Source organism: Xiphophorus maculatus, chromosome 15 (assembly GCF_002775205.1).
Source record: "Xiphophorus maculatus strain JP 163 A chromosome 15, X_maculatus-5.0-male, whole genome shotgun sequence".
Lineage (NCBI taxonomy): Eukaryota > Metazoa > Chordata > Actinopteri > Cyprinodontiformes > Poeciliidae > Xiphophorus > Xiphophorus maculatus.
In genome coordinates, this window is record NC_036457.1 from 13,602,454 (window position 1) to 13,619,755 (window position 17,302).

The following is a 17,302-nucleotide window of genomic DNA, read 5'->3' on the forward strand; positions in this document are numbered from 1 at the left end:
ATGTATGGATGGACCATTCATCCAGCCATTCACTCCATCTATCAGTCCATGTATCTATCCCTCTAGTCATCGAGACATCCAACTATCCATCCATGCACTGATCCCACTAGGTCTTCATCCCTGAGCCACATATCCATCCGTTTGTCCATCCATTCGTCTGTCCGCCAGCCATCCATCCCACTATCTACACAACCATCCATCCTCTCATTTGTACATGCGTTTGTTTTTCAACCAGCCATCAAGTCAACAGACCTGCTATTCATCCATCAATAACATCCATCCATCTGTTCATTTGTTAATCGATATTTCTCTTTAGTTACTGAGTCATCCATTCATTGATCATTTATCCACCCATCTAGCTATACATTCACTATCCATCCATTTCTCTAGCTATCAGACAGATCCATACTTTTTCCAGGTTCCATATTTTAAGCCAGGGCTCTCCACAACTATCTTTATAAAATCAAAATGAACTTTAGTGTTTATACTTTAAAAAGATCAAGTGTTTTAGACATTTGAGGCTTTAGAACTTTGGCATTTTGACAAGAAAGGAGCCCTCATTAAAACATTAAGACGATGTAAACCTTTTTCACTTTGATACAGCTACTGGCATTAAATGATTAGCATACCACCATCTTTTATCACCATTCATTGAGGTCACATGCAAACCTGATAGAGTGTGTGGTTTTTGTCCTTGAAGCAGGGTACGAGGCGGGAATAGATCTGCAGGGAGTAGTAGTAAGCAGCCAGCTGGAGTGACAGAGCAGAGTGGCACTGCTTCTCAAAACACTTGTTGGCATCCAACACCTGCATGTATTAGAGACCAGATGTTAGAGGGAAAAAACAGTCAAAGCATTAGGTATTTTTACCAGAATAGCTGTAAAATGTATAGAAAATGTATAAAATTCACTTTGAATTATACGTGATAAAATTTAATCCCATAATCTGATTCCAACTTTTAAAATACCTCACAGATGACACAACCACTACACTTTCTTTCAAACAAGTATTTTCATCTCTTATAGAAGAAGCTAGCTAAATCAAATTGTAGCAAAACCTGTGGCCTTTATATCTGCATAGCTGGTAAAGATACATTGGGCCTCACTAAGGGAAATTACATATGTACAACACTGATAAGAGGCTTTAATTTAAAATAAAAACCTTCAAAAATCATGCATTTTTCAGCAGTATGCTACATTATGTTGGTATATTTCAACAAAATGTGCTGAAGTTTGTGGATGTAATCTAAGAAAACCAAAGAAATTCAAGGGTATTCACATCAAGAAATTCACTTGCAAGGCACAGACGTGCACCATGTCTCTGTATTTCATTTTAATCTTTATTGATTAAGATCTGTTTGTTACTCTCGATGCAGTTTATGGGTAACACAGAAATGTTAAAAGTATAACTGCACTGAAAGAGAAAAGCATGTACATTGCCACTAGATAATGTGTGTGACTGCGTGCACATACCTGAGGCAGGGCCAGTAAGTAGGACAGAGCCAGCATCATGTCTCTGGGAAATGCATCATTGGCCAGCTGCAGTAAAACTGAATAGAATGGAGGGGTGCAAAGGAAGAAGGAGAAGAAAAGACTTTAAATGAACAGCTGACTTAGCCCTCTTAAACAAGGGAAGGGTTGTAGTGTAAATATGAAATGTCCTTAACATTTTGGTCAAATTTTGGATTCTCTCCACACTCCTTCTGAACTGCCCTACTTCCCCTAAAACCTAGCTAATTGTGCTAATTATGCACTTGAAATAACTAGCAGTGAGTTTTTACATCACTCTGTAGAAAATTTGACAAACTCATTTTTGCAAGGTTATAATTCTGCCACACTGGAAGGTTGCCAGGCTGGAATGGCCTGTCATTCCACTGTATCTCTATTGGATACAGTATGATACATTTAACCATTAATGGCTTCAACACATCACTCCATGAACACTTCATTCAACTTTTGGGATGGTGCTCATTTTCTCGAATGCAAAAGTTTAGAAGATATAAAGCCAAGGCATATAAAACCAAATACACATAGTACATAGTTAGGTAATCAATTGTCTTCTTCCTAATAATCTGAAGCTTTAAAACACGGAGAAAAGAAAAAAAAACATAAGGAATCCATAAAGGGTTCTTTAATGAAGCAAATGCTACATTTTTTTATCATTAAATCAGATCTTAAAAGGGTTAGGGTTTAAAATTTTTACAGAATTAGGTTGATCAGAAGTCTTTTTTGGTCAAAAGGTTACTGCACCGATCACTCAATAAGACAATTTAATACTGACTGACTGCATTTATTGGGATCTCAACCAAACAGGTGCTCAATTAGAAGTGAAACACTTAAGACTACATAACACGGTACAAACAAGTACTGGCAAATGGGATTTATCAGCTCTACAAAGTCAAAATGAAAACAAAGACTGACTTTTTTGTACACTGCCTGGCTAAAAGACAAAGAGAAATCAGAAAGTAAACAAACATATCACACACACTTTTCAGGTTTACCACTGCAGATGAACCCATACCACTCTGAGCACACAAACACACTTAATTAATCACTCACTAACTGAATCTCACACACACAGAAAACAGTGGGAGTGAGCATAGGGAAGTAGACAAAATCACTTTGTAGTCCACAAAGAAGAAGAGGCCTGTGCTTGTGATAAGAGCAGTAGACTAACTGGAACAGACAGAAGAAAGCAGAGCATGGACACTGGCTGAGAGACAGGTTCAGGGGTAAAGGAAGACACATGCTCTGAAGAACAAAATGCACACCACTGTGCACGCATACAGAAGCATCCAGTGGCTGACATGTTCAGCTGAAACTTCTCTGTGTGAGCAGGGGTGGAGGACGTTTAAAGAGCCATAACAGCTCTCTTAGGAAGTGAGCCCACCTCCTCCCTTAACTCACTTTTCTCTTCCCTCCTCTCCTACCCCCTGGGTTTCAATGAGCTACACCTCAGAATGAGCTGATTACACGCCTCTCTAAAGTTACAGATACCATCGGGACAGGAATTACCAGAGGGGTAAACACGTACACCCCCTTAAACACACACACACTCTCAAAGTAGATAACCCTGACTTTAAAGCAGGAGATATTTCTGCTTTAGAGAGAGATGAAGGGGGACACTGATAAAGAGACCTCATGGAGGAGAATGGGCATAAGACAAGGCTAGTTTGTTGCACACATCAATTTGGATTTCTACATCAGCTAAATGTGGCAGGATGGCGGCACATATTACGGAAAAACAAGTGATTATGGCCAGCCGGTGGCAGCACATAATGCTCAGTGTGTAGCTCAACGTAAACTGTGCATCTTTGTGTCTGTTCACGTTAAGCACTTGTGCACCTCAATGCCGCTGGGTCAATGTTCACCCTTGTCATCATTAATTACCTCCACCTTATCAGGGGTCAGGTGGAAAATCAGTGTATTTATTTTCTTAAAGGCCATATCCTAGTCTGCTTTTAAGGACAGCCGGTGCAGCGGACAGATACGCCAGTCATTAATCGAAGCTTGTTATCGGGAGACGACGGCGTCCGGAGTGGCTTTTCTCTTTCACAACACGTCGCGCTTCACAAGCAACTCCAAAGGGAAGGTGACTTTTAGGGAGGCAGATACGCATATGGATGGCAGAAGCAACCATAAGAGAGCCTTAGTTTGGTTACGGGGAAGTTTGTGTGTGCGCGAGGTAGATATGTGGATGCATACCAACACACCGCCACTCTTTGGCTAGAGATAGCTATTCAAACACACATGTTTGCTCTCTACTTTTGTTGTTGCATTGATTTTGTTGAGCAGCTGTGATCCATCATATGGTGTGGCCTTGATGTTTTGACATGATGCTATCTCTCTGGTACCACTGGAGTGATCCGTCATTAATTACCGTTGCCGTGGGAAGCGTGAGGATACATTAATTAGCAGAACGAGGCTATTCTTCCCATGTTATCCCCAGCTCAGACACACATGGGCTCTGTGGTTAAGATGGATGAGGTGAGGGAGGGCAGGGTGTGAGGAAAAGGGTTGACAACACTGTGCTCTTGGCAAATGACACTGCTTCAATTGTGAGACAAAGCACTGAGAAATGGTCCAAGTTAAACAATACTGACTCAGTTTACTCACAAGCTACAAATCTTCTTCTTAAAACCAGAGATTCTGCAAATGTCACAAAGTTGCATTTAGAATCTATTTAAGACCAATGTCATTTAAATTTAATCTCATCAAGATTCACGAAAAATACCTTAAGATATAGCTGAGCCAAGAATTATTCAAACCCCAAGGAAATAAAGATTCAAAGTATTCTTAACTTTAAAAATGTTTTTGTGATTGGAAAGAAATATAGATGTGTGTCAAAATATCATACTAAAAGGTTCTATAAATTTGCAAACTGTGAGAGTTCAGAGACAAAAAAAAATCTCTGAAAACCTCAAAAACAACAAAAATAAAAGGAGGCACAGTCAAAGGCTGTTCATACTCTAAAACCCTATAATGAGGCTGAGTTATAACAAAAGATGATTAAGAGGCCAGAAAGTCTTACAGGGCAATTTTTAAGACTTGTTGCCAGTTATCGACAACAATTGAATAATTACTTTGAATGACAGTTGTTTCCACAACCCAGGGGCAAATGCTTTCCACAAAGGGCTATGTTGGCTTTAACAGCTTGTTTTCAACTTAAATTATGAGAAAATCTGAGTAACAACAGGACAAAGTTATCTTCAAAAATGTTTTGCCATTATACAATTCAAAGTTGAAGGTCTTCTTAATTAGATAAAAAAGCATAAAAATGCACATATAAAAATAAAAAGATCTTTAAACTCAGAATGAAGAACCACTGGGCAGGATAAACAAGAATGATGTCACTGCTCAGATACATATATTCTAAACTAAGGTAGAAATTACATGAAAATGGAAAGTGATAATAGCCAAACATTTTTGATCTGTTAAGAAGTTTATCACAACAAAATCAGCAATTTCACCCCGTTTATCTCCATCATTAAGTGTTCTTTCATGCTTACCTTCTGTCGCAGGAAACAAGGTTTTTCCTTCTGTTTTAGCCTCAGCTAATTTCCCTGTCCTCAGCAAAACCTCAGCAAAGTTTTCCAGAGGCATTTCTTTGTAGGACGAGTAAACATCGTGACTCTAAGAGACAGAAGAGGAGAGAGTGATGAAGTACTTGGGGTTATAGCAAGTAAATTCTTGCAGATGGGTAGACTAGAAAATAAGATAAAAAAATAGAGAGATGTGATTAAAATGACTGAGCATCTTCATTCACATGGAGTTAAGACAGATGAGAGATGTAAGTAGACAAATGAATGTTAGAGCTAAACAAAGATTTGCAACCAAGAGGCCTTATGATATCTTTATAGGATTGCTGTGTGGCAAGTTGTTTCTCAAGTGTCTCAGTTGTGAACAATGAAGTTCCTCCTCCCCACTTGCCTCAGAGCCATCGCTTCGACACTGAACGTTTCCCGTCTGTCTTTAACACTCCATTCATCTTTCTGTCTCGGTGCATTTGTCTCTTTCTCCTTCAATCAGCCTCTTCCTCATCTCTTTTATTCTTCAATGCAACTTGTATGTTAAAAAAATGACCCCATTGATCAGGCACAGAGAGATGGATGCAGGGAGCAATTATTGTTAGATGGATGATGGAAGATGGATCAACGGTGGAGATGAAGTGAAAGAAGGGATTTGGAGAGGCCTATTAAAGTGTCATGAGAGGAGATATATCGGCCTTTGCTGTTTCGCCTTATGTCCACTCCTTTACGTATCCATATGATTTGTGTCTGAGAGTAAAAAGCAGAGATGACCCAAGCGACCATTTTCTAAGTATTAAGGTCAACGTATTCTTTTTTTAACTTTTTACTCCTGCACATTTCTGCTGCCATAAATCCTTATTTCAACATTCTGTTCTTATGGATTTTTCCCCACTCACCTTTCCTCTTCTGGTTAATATATGCAGTGTATTTCAGCTTTTTTATTTTCCAAGTCATCTTGGATTTTGCTGACTAACATAATACCCATCTTAAAAAATGCTGCTTCCCTGATGTTAGTGCTTCTAAAGTGCTTTTGGCATTATAATTACTTAGACTGAAATCAATATTCATTTTGTCTTGACACAGTTTGTGAAGAAATGTATAAGTCATGAGGAAGGGAAAAAATCAAATTAAACACACTCAGTTAGGAGTCTACTCAGGTCTTTTTTACAATTTAAGAAGATGGCCAGCAGTAGAAAATAATGGTCCATGGTAAATACAGGTCCAAGCCACTCACCGGGTCTACATAGGGATCCTCAATGAGCTCCTGATAAAAAGAACTGCAGCCCTGGTGCTCCAGGTTGGAGTTTTCATATACCCCTTCCTGGTTGGTGGCTCCTGCTCCATGACCCTGAGGAGCCATCAAAACATAATTAAACTTTTACCACATGCCCACAGCACAGTCATCTCGCTCTGTCAAAGCTCATATCCTTGCATATGCTCTTTCTTAAGAAAGTAGTGGCCATGTGGGCACTGTACTCCCCTAGCTACCCCAAGAGATGGCATTGTGCTCCACCTGGGTGACCACCTATCAGCCCGCTAACCACAAGATGATAAAATATTTAGGAACTTCAATTAATTATGCAACAGACGAACTTTGGTTTTTGGTGTTTTTAATGAAGTCTGAATGGGAGCAGGAGCATAGAATAAGTGGGAGAGAGGACAGAAACCTCAGGAATCAAATAACTCTCCATGTTCCTTACACTGTTGGTGTTTCTTTACTTCCAAACTGTTTACGATACAGGCCCATTAGGTTAGTAATGTGTGTGCACCTGAAGTGGACGGAGGTAATTAAGTGACTCCTTCCACCAACGGTGGTCACTGACTGCTGTCAGCACTGCCTTGGTTGTCAGTCCAGTGGTGGTCAACACTTCCATGGTCTTTGCTGTAGTCCTATGAAGGAGGTCTCTAGATGTGCCGGCCTGCAACCAAGAAGTGACAAGAGAAACCAAAGATGTTTCAAATATTTAATAGTGTTATGAATGCAAAGTGAGGCCTTAACAAGTAAGAATGACCCTGCATGACAGAACAAGATTTTTTATACATAATGTTATTGATTGCAACAACATCTAAAATCACAGCAGGTTGAGATTTTAGTTGCATGTTGTTAAGGTGGGAGGTGGAATTAAGTGAAAGTCTGATCTGAAAAAAAAGCATAAAAATAGAAATGTCCCAGGCCATACTGATTAATAGACATTACTTGAATAGAATGTATCTGACAACATAAAGTCAGATAAAATATCTCAAAATCAACATATGTCCTGTTCCGAAATGTCATGATCTTCAGCAGGCTATTTATTCTGAAAAACGGTTTGACACGGTTGAATTAAACAACCTGAAATTTCTCCAAAGCGATGTAAAAGACATATTGCCACTTATTGCAAAACACTTATAGCCTGTCAATGTCATTTTCACATGGGGTCAGGTTGTTTTTAAAATATGTTTTCAGCATTATTGAAAAGTAAAACTCTTCTCTAAACTATCCTGAAAGTAAAATAATGCAAGACACCTCTTTAAAAGAAGATATTGTTTTTTTTCAAATTGAATGTATTTGTAACTATACAGCCAAATTTTATGTCAGGTTTCGCATTTCCATGTTATGCCCACATGTTCCCAAAACCCCACTAGCACTACAAGTGGGCTGGATCCAAATTATTTTGCATCCTTCCTCCATATTTAATTTGCCAAGGGATTGAGAGTCAAGGAATTGAAAAACAAGAGAAAACAAATACTTATAGACACAGATGTAATAATGCAAACAGACATCTAGAGGTCTTAAATATACACAAGTGAGATCTGGTGGCATTAATATAACAATAAAATGACAACAGGCAGCTTCAGATGAACTCCCATACACAAAAAGCAGTTCAAGTCATGAAACATTAACACCCACTCAAGGCATCATAAAGCAGGGAGTGATGAAGAGAAGAAGAAAGGGCATAAATTAACCAAGGGAACTGAGCAGACCTTAACATTAAGTTTACAAGTCATCAAATATGGAGCAGTAGGGAAGGCAGTAGGGTTCTGTTTATGTGTATACCAGATGTATACCTGGGTATACTCAGACAACCAGCTTAGACAAGGATCACATAATCACATAAGGCAAGCACATTAAATGAATAAAAGACACAAACCTTGAGATAGTCAGCCTTAGCTACTTCTTGTCCACTCTCTTTATTGGCAGGCTCCATTTGATAATTAACAGCCTGGTACAACAACTGCAAAACAAGCAAGTAATAGAAGTCATTTACTGAAGAAACGTGTAGTTAAAATAAGATGATTTATTGTCTTTGTGTATATACAACATTCTGGTTGTCATCTCAATTTCTGAGCTGCAGCGAGAAAAAGGAGTATCATAAAAATAAATGTCGGAACTCTTTTTTTAGTGGAAAAAAATAAAATGTGTAACGTGTTCCTTAATTCCCATCTTTGGAAAGACGTGTGCTGCACTTGTTAAAGGAGGATAAATTATGATCAACTAGACAAATGCCATATTAATGTGTTCACCTACGTTCGGGAGCAGGGCCACACCATAACCACACTTTTCATTATAATCAGCTTTCCTGTTCAGCACACAGCTTAATCCTTTATCCATTATATCTTACAGTCTTTGCTCCTATATCCCTCATCTGTGAAATACGTGTGGAAAGAAAGAGAAAATAACCTTACTGTAATATCTATGTGAGCCAAACACACTTTTCAGAAGGAAAAGTGTTTTACTAAAATTGCTCCTTCTGAATGTAAATACATACAATTGCTGAACATCAGAAGTCAAACTGACTTTACAAATTAGTAAAAGTGAAGAGGAGAAACACTGGATCTGATTTGCATGTGCAGAAACATCTGCCAAGATTTGAACAAGATCCTATGGACAACTGACACATTGACTAAAGTCTAGCTGGATGAAAGGAGCACAGAGAAAGAAAACATAGGCATCATCTGTCAAATATAGTCAAGTCAATGTGACGATATGAGAATATATGGCTGCCGATGTAACTGGGTCATTGCTGTGCAACGTTGTGAGTGTTGGCTGAAGTAACAGGAGAAGTTTTGAAGTGTACAGATCTGTACTTTAAGCTTCAGCAATGAAAGACTTTCTTGGGAGTGTGAAGGCTGTTGAACGGCCAAGACAGGTGTCTATCCTGAACCTAACTGAGCATGCACTTTTCTTTATAAACCTAAAAATAGAATCAGGACAAACAATTCAGAAAGGCAGTTGTAAAGAAAACTTTTGAAAGGAAAAAAAATCAAAGATGAAACACCTTTATGGTTATGGGGTATTACATTTATTTTTTGAGGTATTAAATTTATTTTTTGAGAAGGCGAGTATTTAAGTATTACAAAATAAAATCAATAAGGAAAAATAAATTAGTTTTTGCAATGTTTTTTGATACCTATGGTAAGAGCTGTGGAATATTATATATATTTATTTCTTTATCTTTGTATATTATCTATATGCACATAACCTGCATCTTAACTCGAGTCGAGCAAATCTCAATCTTGTAATCTGTTGATGACAATGACAAATAAATCTTATCTTATCTATAAGCTCAAAAGACTAATTTTGTGCATCCAGAATAGCAATTGATTCTAGTTTTTACTTGAAAAAGGCCATATTGTCCAAACCTGAGTTTGCAAGTCACTGGAGGCAGCAAGGAGGGCGTGGATGTTGTCTGGGGGACAGTGCGTCAAAGCAAAGGCTAACAATTCTTGTCGTGCTTCCAGGTCTCTGTAACCCTCACTCTGACCGAGCAAACTGCACACCTCCCACGCCGGACTGTAACCTGAGGAAACATAAGAGGGAAAAGAGGAAGAGAGCCACAGTTAAGAAAAATGAGCAAGGTAAGATGGTGACTATCTTATAGTTTCATTCAAATTTTGATGAACCTTTTATGATATAACGCAAATTCAGTATCAGTAAGTATATAAATTAATCACTGACAATAGAAAAAAACCTTTTACCTACTTATACAAACCATCAATTGGACAGAAATTCTTATTTAAGTCTAAAAGTAATCTTACCTGGATGAAAATCAACTGAAAGATAGTATGTGTGCTACTCACTAAAGCTTCGTATGAGAACTATGTCAAGGTAAAGTGTTGGTTTTTGAATGACAACTATACAAATACTCTGCTTTCAAACACACACTTAGCGTGTGATTGGTTTTCATCATCTCTTCCTGGAACATATTTCTTTTTTTTATATCTGCATTATCTTCCTAGTAGAAGATAATGCAGGGTCAGAAGGGTGAGAAGACTCCGTTTTGCCTAATTAATCTACAGTATGTCTTGGTAAATTATAGTTTTCATTGCTACTAAGAAGTGACATTCTCTGTGAACCAAACAGATAATTTATGATTTGGTCAAACTAATACTAGTTTTGGATTTTTTTTGCATAAAAATAAATCAAGCAACTTTTAATTTCATTGCCAGTGAAAAATGAAAATGATTTGTCATTTTTCACTGCAAGAAAAACATCTCCATTGCTCTAGCATCAAGCGGTAACACGTCAATGTACTTTTGGCAACATATTGTGTATTATAATAGGTCTCTAATTGTGCCAATACTAGAGTAATTAAAAGTAAAGTGCAAAATAATTGGATGTATTTATGTTTTTAAAAAAAATCTTAACAGTGATAAATTCAAGATCATTTAAATCAACTTGTTCCTAAGTGGCTTGTTAATGTTTTAAGATTTCAGTTTTAATGTTTTTAATCCATAAAAAAACACATTTTCTCCCAATTGAATATACATTTAATCATGATGAGAATTGAGGATTGTCATGATGCGCCACTGCCACATTGACGCACTAAATATAATGTCTTTTAAAAGCACAATATGATTAGAGATAAGAACACACAAAAAGTAGAGTGTAAAAGTAAACAAAAGTATTTAAAAACCAGTGTGCATTCACACTTCATTTTTCGTGGAATGAAATACTGTTTTTATACTTTATCATTTCAGTTGGCAGTACCATTCAGATACATTTAGGGGTAATATGACAACTATATAAAAGTAGTTGTCTGTCACTTGGCAGACAATTTTATAACAACAAGGGTATAAACATCATTTATAGATTTCTTTAAAAAACAGCTTGGAAGTACAGAAATAATTTTTTGTGTTAATTTTTAAAAAATATATATTTTTTAATTTATTTCAAATGGCTAAACACTTAAGTAAACAATAAAAGATACTGGTGATAAAGTCAGAGAAAGAGTAAGAAGAAGCAACATATTATTTGGTCACTTAGCCAGTAATTAACAATTAGTAAAAAAAAAAATCTCAGTGAGATTCATGTGAGCTTTAAACCACAGCTCAATGATTTCTGTTTTTGCAAATTCCAAAAGGAAATTTGCTGCTGTTATTGTTGCAAGTCATTACACCATTTGCCATATTTATAGATCATTCATCCTTCTCGTAATAAATTGTACCTATAAAAACCTCAAAAAAATCTCTTTGCAAACTAAACACAGATTAAAATCACTTTGAAAGAAATGTTTAATGAATAATCCTCTTGCACAGAGAACATCCCCCCCCCCTTAACTACGCACATTGGCTCACTGTTCATTTAACTACAAACCTGCACCCATGAGGTCCTGACAGTGGATGTAAGAGGCTTTAAAGTCCAGACATTTGAGGGCTTGCTCTGCCAGCAAGGTCAGCACTTGGCCTTTTCGCCTGTTGTCGTCATCTCCTGAACACATCAAAGGGAAAGTTTTTGCTTGAGCCGGTTCAGAGACATGCAACAAATAGGCAGGATTTCAAATATTCTTCAAACTTAATGACATTACGTCTGATTAAAACGTTTGTGAAAATCAATTTTCCGGACTTGACTCAAAAAGGTTATAAACTTCATTTACTATTAACCCTAGATTTAAATTTAATACAGAATTAGGAGAAAAAATTCTACATTTCCTTTCTTATCCACGATTGTGTTTGAAATATAGACAGTAAATTCTTTTATGCTCTCACTCAATGATAGATTTTATTTTTAGAGGGACTTCAAAAATGATACAAGTACACAAAAATAAAATGCCATGAAAGTTCAATAGATTTTTGTCAGTCATTTCTTATCGATTTATTTCACATAGTGAAAGGAAGGTTTCCTGAAACTCTAATTGGTGCCTCAGTCTGGGTCAGTAGGCTACACAATCATGAGGGAGACTGCTGACTGGACAGTCGCCCAGAAGACAGTCACTGAAGCTCTCCACAAGGACAGTACACCACAAAATAGAATTTCAGTGTGTTGTATCCAAGCATATTCATAGATTGTTGGGCTGCTATCAAAGCAAGTTACTGGGTTTCTATCACACCTCAGTAGAACCAACTTTTTCACAATATTCTATATTTTACATATTTGAAGTTACAGGAATTATTCTTATTAGAAAGCTATTTAAATGTCTTTTTTGGAGATTTCCCTTTAATTTTGAGTTGATTTACCTCTGTCCTTCATTAAATCAATTCAACTTTCTAAGAATTTGATTCTATGACTCTGAGGAACCTAGCAACACCACATCTGGACAAGTAACGTGTCCAGATGTGGCTCTTATTTTAGGACCAGGACAGGAAAATATGGAAAGAGTAAGTTTGTCCAAATATCCAAGTCTGCTGGACAGACAGATGTTGCTTTCTGTCCTCTCTTAGAATCAGTCCATGCTAGTAGTGGAGATGACAGCCAATAACACTTTGGCAAAGAGAGATAAAAAGGACAGAATGCCATCGTTAGTCCTTAGTAACATGTCAAAGAGAACGAATTTTAAATCTGTCCTTTTTTCTCATAGTGAAAGACAGAAATCAGAAAAAGTGCCAATGCTTCCATAAAATGTTTTGCAAAAATCTGGGGTTTTTGATTCCAAAGGTCACAAATGTCCAAGTAGAACTTATTAAATCGTTACAATAAAATGGTCTCGAAAAGTCAGAGATCACATACTATTTGATGTCTTCGTAAATGTGGTCATTGCCATATCTTTTCATCCAAAATAGACTGTTTGAGATGTTAAAGTCAGCCAGCATGCCTTCTCACTAAACAGAAAAAAAAGCCAATATCTTAATAAAGGTGGGAACTGGGTGAAGAATCGGGACAGCCTTTGATTTTTCTGTCAGCTCGATAAACAAAAGGGGGGGAGGACAATGAGATCAAAAGGGACATGGACAGAAACGCAGCTTCTGAACAAACTTGTGCTCCGAGGATCAAAGAACAGACACTGCATGAAGAAATGCGCTGGTCTTTGGCTGTGCTGCCTGTGTGCGTGAAGTGTGAGTGACGGTTAGAGATGTGGTGTTTACCAAGAGGGGGTGAGATGTATTTGTCAAATATCTTCTGGGTGAATGGTGAGAGGGTGTCTTCAAAAGGCTGTCAGGACCTCAATATAGAGGAATGTTTGTGTCTGAGCAAACCAACCATCATCTTGTTCTGTTTTTAAATCCACACAGCTCTTGGTATTTATTTTAAGCTCATCTGAATCAGACATATTGATAATCTGATCAATATGTGTACTTCTCCCTGATGGACCTATCAAACGCTGAAATCAAAAGGTTGTGAAATGTCATACAAAGACAGTCTCCCAAAGCGATAATCTGGATCAGTGGAAAAAATAATTATAAACACATCAGTATAAAAAGGAATATTTCAATAATTATTACTGATCCTTTCATATATTATTTTACCTCACATACTGAATGATTTACGGAGCATCTCTGTCGAGGCAGAAACCCATCTCTAAAGTGTTTTTAACTTGTGTGTTGGTGATACCTGCATTAAATATTCACCACAAAGCCCTGGAGCTATGCACCCTTCAAAAGGCTCCCTCCTGCATTTATTTATTTTAAAAAAAATGTTTATTCCTCCTCTCATCTCCCTTCTTTTTTCCCCTCTGAAACCACACAGGGAGAGGTTCCTGCTGACTAACTGTGAGGGGTACAGACACAGAAATGCCATGAGAACAGTTAGCAGGTTTCCTTTGGCTGGTGGCAAGTCTCTGAGCAAGAGGATGGAGGGACAGACTCACAGACCCTGGAAGAACAGTAAGATGAAAGCTGGAGGGACAAATACAGCGACACAAAAAGGGTGACAGCCTGTATTTCTGATATGTAGAACATTAAACTTTGGAGGCGTATAGAAACCAAAAATGTTCTAGAAATCTTAAAAAGAAGACACATTTCCCTTTAGGTTCTTCTTTAAAGTTAAAGTTTTCTTTTTCACCTCTTAGAATCAAGGTTTCCTGGGTGAAAAGGTCACAGTGCTACCTTCAAGGTTTCTTTGAGGATTTTATATCAACTTTCCCAATTTGCAGCCAGCCTACATTTTTCTCCTCTTTTATTGTACTGATTGCACTGCTGGTCGATACAGTCGGTGTGGAACAGCTGTGCAACATGCATCTCCACATATGAAAACTCAAAACAAATCATAAATTATTCAGTTTAAAAGTAGGGGATTCCCCTACTGGAATTACAAGATGAATGCTGATGCAAAGATTTATCCCGTGGAGAGAGTAAATCCAGCAAAAACCTGAAAAATGTCAATATGAGGTGATGAAAGTAGGCCAAAAGAGAATGAGCAGAAATTTTGCCTTTCTGAATCCATGGAAAATGTAGAATGTTCAAGAGGTCTAAGCATTTATTCACACAGATACACACAGAGTGAAAATTAATCAAAATCATTTCTCCACAACTGTCATTATAAATAAAAACAGTCAAGACTTCTGCAGTTTCTAACAGGCTTATTTACTAGGATTACCTTGATATGATGCTGCCATCACCATGTGCAATTTCTGTTTTACAAAAGGAGGCCTGAAAGTTTAGTTTTGGTCTCATTGTTCGGGAGCCTCTATTTCCACATGCTTATCGTGTTCCCTTCACAGCTTATGGATAACTTTGAGATTTTACTTGGCTTTTTTTCAAAAATGGCTTCTTGTCCTCCTCGAACAAATGCAAGATTTGTGGCGTGAAAGACAAACTGTTCTACCAACGTATTCTCCTATTTGAGTTGTTGATCTCTGCTGTTCCTTCAGAGTGGCCATGGGCTTTCTGGCTAATTCACTGCTTAATGCTCTGTATTTTTTCATCTTTTCAGTTCAGGTGAACAACCTTGTCTTAGTAGGTTTGCAACTGTGCCATACTGTTTTTATTTTTAGATGACGTTTTGAACTGTGCAAGATGTCTAAAGCTTGAGATATTGCAACCTTGCTTAAAATTCCTCTACAGCTTCATCTTTGACACCTCTGCTGTGTCCCTTGGTTTTTGTGATTTTTTTTTTGTTCTCTAGCAAATTGCTGAGAACTTCACAAAACAGCTATAGTTAAGCAGCATACAAGTGGACATACAAAAGTTTAAGGTTTATTTTTAAGCAACATCAGAGAATAAATCAATTCCAGAAGAAGTGATTAGTGGATGGCAGTGGATAAAAACTTTCATAAATCACCTTCTAAGAGCAACACATGCTAAACTAGGAATAAAATGTAAACTTTCTGCTAAATAAATCAGTAAAGAAAGAAGGTTTATCTGAACTGTCATTCTGATGGAGGAAATTGTTAATATAAAGACCAAACAGCCTCGTACCGATTCAGTGTCTGACAAGCAAATATGCAAAATGTTGTAGTGCACCAAACAATTTAGAGACCATTCAATACAATGTTTGTGTGAACAGAAATGTGGGTTTTGCTTTTGTGAGTGTGAGCTTGAGAATCGATCCCTGCTTGAAACCTGAAACACTTGTCTTGTTCCTCTGCCGTGTGAGAACTGTCAGCAACCTTGCTAAAAGCACCCATGCATGCATCATTGTGCATCTAGGTCGGACTCTGTTGTATGTATCTCACTTCATCTTAAAAGCAGTATCACACAAAAAGCCAGCAGGACAGTCTTGATCATTAAAGTTTACCCATCATCCCTTTTCAACATGATTACGCTCCAAAAGCAAAAGAGGTGACTTTGCATGTACCTGACACTCGTAGAAGCGAGGCCAGGTTGAGCAACGTGGCAGATTGTTTGTAGGCTGTGGAGCATTGGGCGATGCACTCTTGGATGAGAGATAAGCGGTCTGATCGCAGTCGCACTGGAGGGAAGAACAGAAGACAAAGAAACAAAGGGTGGTCACACTTGTGTGGCAAATTACAACACTCAGTCGGGAGAAAGTTACAGTTGATGATTCAATAACAGGAAATTGCGTGAAATGAATGATGAAGCTGCTATGAACATGTCAGGAAAATAAAGTGGAACATAATAAATGCAAAAAACTATAGAAAACATATTTTAAATCATCAGTAATAGCTTTAACTGTTTTCTGCATAATCACTTTAGAATACGGAGAGATAAAATTAAAATAAGTTTAAGCTAAAAGTAAAACAAATGCATACATAAACAAGAGATGCACTGATCAGACTTTTTCTGACCAATATTTGCAACTTCTGAAGTCTGACCTGCAAAGTCAGACATTTTAAGTCTAAGGATAAGCAATAACAGATGGAAAAAAATGCTCAAAGTGAGTTTAAAGACCCATAGTTCTGTATTCCACACAAAATGAAAGAATTGCAAGGTAATCCCCATTTATCTTAGAACTTTTGCTTTTACGAGTAAGCATTGCTGAGACAAATAATGTTAAGGATCCTAAAATAATTTTTCCACTATAGCTTTCATTAATAATGATCTAAAAATTTAATCTAAAAATAAAAACGTTTTTAGTGAAAATATTTTCCATACAAAACTAACTTTACTTTAATTCATGATGCACAAATTCCCCAATTACAATTTTCACATTTCTTCAACCCTGCACTGAAACATGTCAAGTTTAGAAACTCAACAAGGCCCTGTGAATTATTTGCTCCCCTCTGAGGATCTTTAAAAGTTGGCATCACTTTGGGCGAGGCCTAGAGGGAATTCTGGGGAGAGAGAGGGTGTATGAGGCATTGCCTCGGGCTCTGTAGAAAGGCTGAGGGGAAAAAAAAGCTTGAGATGGATTACATATGTTCAAATGCTTCGGCTTCATACTTGTGTGCGTTTATCTGCTACACAGCATTGCAGCAGGGATATGGCTTGTACGCTTTAAGAAAAATAATGTGCTATTCTTTTAGTGTGTGTGTGTGTGAGAAAAAGAGAGAGAGAAAGTGAGAGAGATTCAGAAAAAAAGTACTGTGTCCTTGAAAGAGTGCAATAAAATGACACCCGAGTACAGTGGGGAAAACAGCTTTGGCCCTGAGGAGTAAAAATGCAGTTCACACAATCACTAATGTCAAATAAAATCAATAAGTTGAGTTTTCTCTTCACAGGAATTTTGTTGTGCTA

At 37.4% G+C, this 17,302-nt stretch overlaps 1 protein-coding gene across 1 annotated transcript in view; it reads right to left on the minus strand.

Moving 5' to 3' along the window:
• The window catches only part of nbas (neuroblastoma amplified sequence), a 163,040-nt gene that overhangs the window by 81,084 nt on the left and 64,654 nt on the right, over window positions 1-17,302 (minus strand). The window contains exons 33-41 of the mRNA XM_014469212.2: window positions 15,963-16,076; window positions 11,607-11,720; window positions 9,653-9,810; window positions 8,161-8,244; window positions 6,799-6,948; window positions 6,264-6,377; window positions 5,009-5,132; window positions 1,473-1,549; window positions 670-807 (exon numbers count right to left, since the gene is read on the minus strand). Of these exons, the coding sequence (XP_014324698.1) occupies window positions 670-807; window positions 1,473-1,549; window positions 5,009-5,132; window positions 6,264-6,377; window positions 6,799-6,948; window positions 8,161-8,244; window positions 9,653-9,810; window positions 11,607-11,720; window positions 15,963-16,076 (1,073 nt within the window). The remainder of the gene's footprint in view (window positions 1-669; window positions 808-1,472; window positions 1,550-5,008; window positions 5,133-6,263; window positions 6,378-6,798; window positions 6,949-8,160; window positions 8,245-9,652; window positions 9,811-11,606; window positions 11,721-15,962; window positions 16,077-17,302) is intronic.